Here is a 3,916-nt window from a genome sequence, read left to right as displayed (position 1 = left end):
GTAGCGAAAGCGCCTTGAGAGGCGCCACGCGCGACTTCGAACACAACAACTCGGTATGGTAAGTACGGTCAGCAATCTCTGATCGCAGGTAAATGCACGCTCCATAAGCCTTCTGGCTCGCGTCGCAAAACCCATGTATCTGCACCGATTTGGGATCGCTTGAAATTTTAACACAGCGGGGAATATTAAGCTGATTGATGCCAGCTAATTGCGACTTGAGCGCCGTCCAACGCTCGTGTAACTCTTGCGGGACTGATTCATCCCAATGAACGCCTAGCTGCCAAAGCTCCTGGAGAATTAGCTTGGCCAAAACAATTACCGGCCCCAGCAGACCAAGAGGGTCAAAAATTCTGGAGGTGTCCGCTAATATTCTTCGCTTAGACGTTATGACGGAAATGTCATCGGGTTCGTAATAGAACCGAAAGGTGTCCTGTGAGTGGATCCAATGAATGCCCAATACAGACGATTCTGGGCCATTATGAATAACAACCGGGTTATCGCACTGATCTTTTACTCCGACCAGCAATTCGGAGCAACTTGATGCCCATTTGCCGAGCTCGAAGGCGCCGGAACGCAATGCTTCGATCGTTTCGTCCCGGATTGCTAATGCTTCGTTGATCGTGTCGGCCCCGGTAAGCATGTCGTCGACGTAAAAGTCGCGTCCGACACACACGGCACCGCGGGGCCAAACAATTGCACAATGCTCGGCCAGCCACTTCAAGCATCGCGTGGCCAAGAACGACGCTGGCGATGTACCATACGTCAAAGTGAGAAGCTCGTATGCCACGACGTTAGAAGTGTACTTGTCGCGCCAGAGAATGCGCTGATAATTAGTTTGCGACGGATGCACCATGACTTGGCGGTACATCTTTACAATGTCGGCCGATAGTGCGAACCGCCATGTTCGGAATCGCACTAAGATAGTGAACAAATCCTGCTGAATGGTAGGGCCGACCATGAGGGTATCATTCAAGGAGACGCCCATTGCGTCCTTGGCTGAAGCATCGAAGACGACGCGAAATTTACCAGAAGCCGGTGTCTTGGTAATGCTGTGATGAGGTAAGTAGAAGGACTCTGAAGCATCGCTGGCATCGTCGCCAATTCGCTTCATGTGGCCCAACGCACTGTATTCATTTATGAACTGTGAGTACCGCTCTTTTAATTCTGGATAACGGTTAAGTCTTTTTTCAGTGCCTCGAAGCCGCTTCAAAGCGATATCCCTAACGCCGACGAAAGCAGGAGGCGTAGGCTCCTTGAAGGGCAACTTAACAACAAATCTACCTTGCTCGTTACGGGAGAGATTCTGCACGAAATGCTGCTCGCAAAGTGCCTCCTCGGCACTGTGAACGCCGGGGGACTCCGCAATATTTTCTTGCTCCCAAAAACGCGATAGCTGATTATGCAATTGTACGTTGCTAATTGAGGTGTGAAATGACTGTATACTCGATGATGACCCTGACGGTACATGTGACCGACCGGCCAAGATCTATCCGAATCTCGTTTTTTGTAATGTGGGGCACGCCGGCAACGATCTCATCTGCCCGACACACATCAAATTCCAAAAATGCTCTGCGCCAATCAAAACATCAATTTCCGATGAGACGTTAAACTGAGGATCAGCCAATTCGAGATTCTGAGGAATCTCAAATGCGCTTCTTTTGATCGAAACGGCAGGAAGTTTACCTGTCACATGTTCTGTGACGATGCAGTCTAATGGAAGGCAAAACGAACTTGTGCGTGAATGTAACCTTATGCTAGCTGCATGGAATGATCGCGAAGCGGTGTTATTTATACCCGAAATAGAAACGTCTAATGAACGCGTTCTAGCATTGATTGAGTTTATAAACCGCCGCGAGACGAAATTAGCTTGAGAGCCGGAGTCCAGTAATACGCGACAGGACTTTCGACGACCCTTATCGTCATAAGTGAAAGCGATTGCTGTAGAGAGCATCACACCGTTGTGACCGGTGGCCGTGGTGCTACTCATGACAACGGTAGAGGAACCGCTGGCCGATGCCGTTTCGTGGTCGGCACGACCTTGTTCAGCGGGCGCGGTAGGCTGCACCGACGCCGCGACTGGTATGTGTAGCAATGTGTTGTGCTTGCCTTTACAAATTTTGCAACTGCCTGAAGGGCATTTATTAGCGACATGATCCGTCGCCTTTAAGCAATTGACACAAACCTTGCGTTTTTTAATCTCTGAAATCCTCCGCGGGACGGGCAGTGCCAGAAACCCCTCGCAATGGTACACGAGATGCTCGGATTTACAAAACATGCACTTCGTCTTTATGGACGCCACGCCGGAATGAGTCTTTGAATTCGCTTGCGATTGCGCTCGCGTATTTACATTTTTTGCCTTACTAGTGGCTTCGAGCGTTATACAACGATGAGCGATGAAATCCGTAAATTGTTTTAACGTCGGTAACTCGGTGTCGTTCAATGACAGCTGCCACTCTCTCGAGGTAAGCGCATCTAGCTTGGAGCTTAAAATGTACACTAACAAATCGTCCCAATGCGATGTGGGGCGATTAAGTGCTCGTAGGGCATGTATGTGCCTGTTGGCGCCATTTGCGATCTGACGCAGTTCGGAGATATTCTCCTTTGCCATGGAGGGCAATTCCATAATGGCTTTTATGTGACTTTGAATAATAGCGCGCCTATTGTCGTAGCGATCCTTCAAGAGAGACCACGCTACTGGATAGTTTGCTTCTGAAATTTCTAACGCGCTGATTATCTGGGCCGCATCTCCGGTGAGAGAAGCCCTTAGATATTGCAATTTCTGAATGTCGCTTAATGAAGCGTTTACATGAATGAACGAATTGAAGCTGTCAAAGAAGGGACACCATTCGTCATATTTCCCGGAAAACTTTGGTAATTCTAATTTCGGTAGCCTTATATGACTAAAATTGTGCGTGGCCGCACTACCGGAAAACGATGGCGAAGGCGAAGCCGTGACACGCGACGCCGCTATTGGATTGAGCATTTCGCGCATGCGCGCAGACAACTCGTAATATGAATCCTCGAACGCGACGCGGTGTGACGCCTCAGATTCATCACATTCCTCTATTTTCGCTTGCACGGCATCGTAATCCGACCAATAAGCGTCGAGCTTAGATCGGCGCTCCTCGAGCTGCGCCGCGATGGACGGCGTCACGGAAGTCACGGACCCCGCGAACGTGCGTATCCGCGTGCATGCCGCGAGAATTGCGCCGCGCCTGCGCTTGAGCAAACCGGCATCGACGACGTCATTGGTTGCCATGACGAGAACGAATGGAAATTGTTAGGCCTTAAAGAATGAGCTTGATCGACACCGACACTGAGATAGTTACCCCTACCTTACAATCTCTCGTATGCGAACAGCCGTGCGAAGATGCAGGTTGTCGATGATGTGTCGAACCGTCCTTCCTTCCTTCCCTCCTTCCTTCTGGCAGGAAGCGATGCTGCCGGAAGTGGCCCGTAGAGGCAAGATGGCGGTGAAATCCGCCGCCTCACAAAGATGGCTGTTGCCCGTTGAATGAATGTATGGCCGCTGATGCTGCCCGTCAGAATCGATGGCCGCCGCTGCTGTTGCGAACGGCAGATGCCGATTACTGACTGAAACTTCCTTGCGGACCCCGATGGGCCGCTGATGTGGCGGTTGCTTGGCTGCTGCGCAACCGGGGTGGAATGCGCGGTCCGCGCCGACAACGACGATTCTCGATCCACCAACCTGCACTTGCGGTGGCGGTGAGGATTGCCAGGAGTATCCGGCTCGAAGGACCAAAATGTTAATGATGTGAGAGTGGCCAATAACGCCTGCGAGTTACTGCAGCGTTAGGCCCCACGCGTTTTCCCGGGATAATGCACAAACGGGAAGCGTGGTCGAGAAACACGAGTTCCTCTACAATTAAAGAAGTCGCTTGATGCGATAATCTTC

General features: G+C 50.8%; 1 protein-coding gene across 1 annotated transcript in view; it reads right to left on the bottom strand.

Annotated features, from left to right (window-relative positions):
* Positions 1-3,259, bottom strand: part of LOC108774592 (uncharacterized) — a 6,472-nt gene extending 3,213 nt beyond the window's left edge. The window contains exons 1-2 of the mRNA XM_018540729.1: positions 1,551-3,259; positions 67-1,415 (exon numbers count right to left, since the gene is read on the bottom strand). Coding sequence (XP_018396231.1) covers positions 67-1,415; positions 1,551-3,259 — 3,058 coding nt within the window. The remainder of the gene's footprint in view (positions 1-66; positions 1,416-1,550) is intronic.
* Positions 3,260-3,916: the final 657 nt, after the last annotated feature.

Source organism: Cyphomyrmex costatus, unplaced genomic scaffold (genome assembly GCF_001594065.2).
Source record: "Cyphomyrmex costatus isolate MS0001 unplaced genomic scaffold, Ccosl1.0 scaffold265, whole genome shotgun sequence".
Taxonomy (NCBI): Eukaryota; Metazoa; Arthropoda; class Insecta; order Hymenoptera; family Formicidae; genus Cyphomyrmex; species Cyphomyrmex costatus.
Note: the sequence above shows the minus strand (reverse complement) of the source record. Positions and strands in the feature narration are given on the sequence as shown.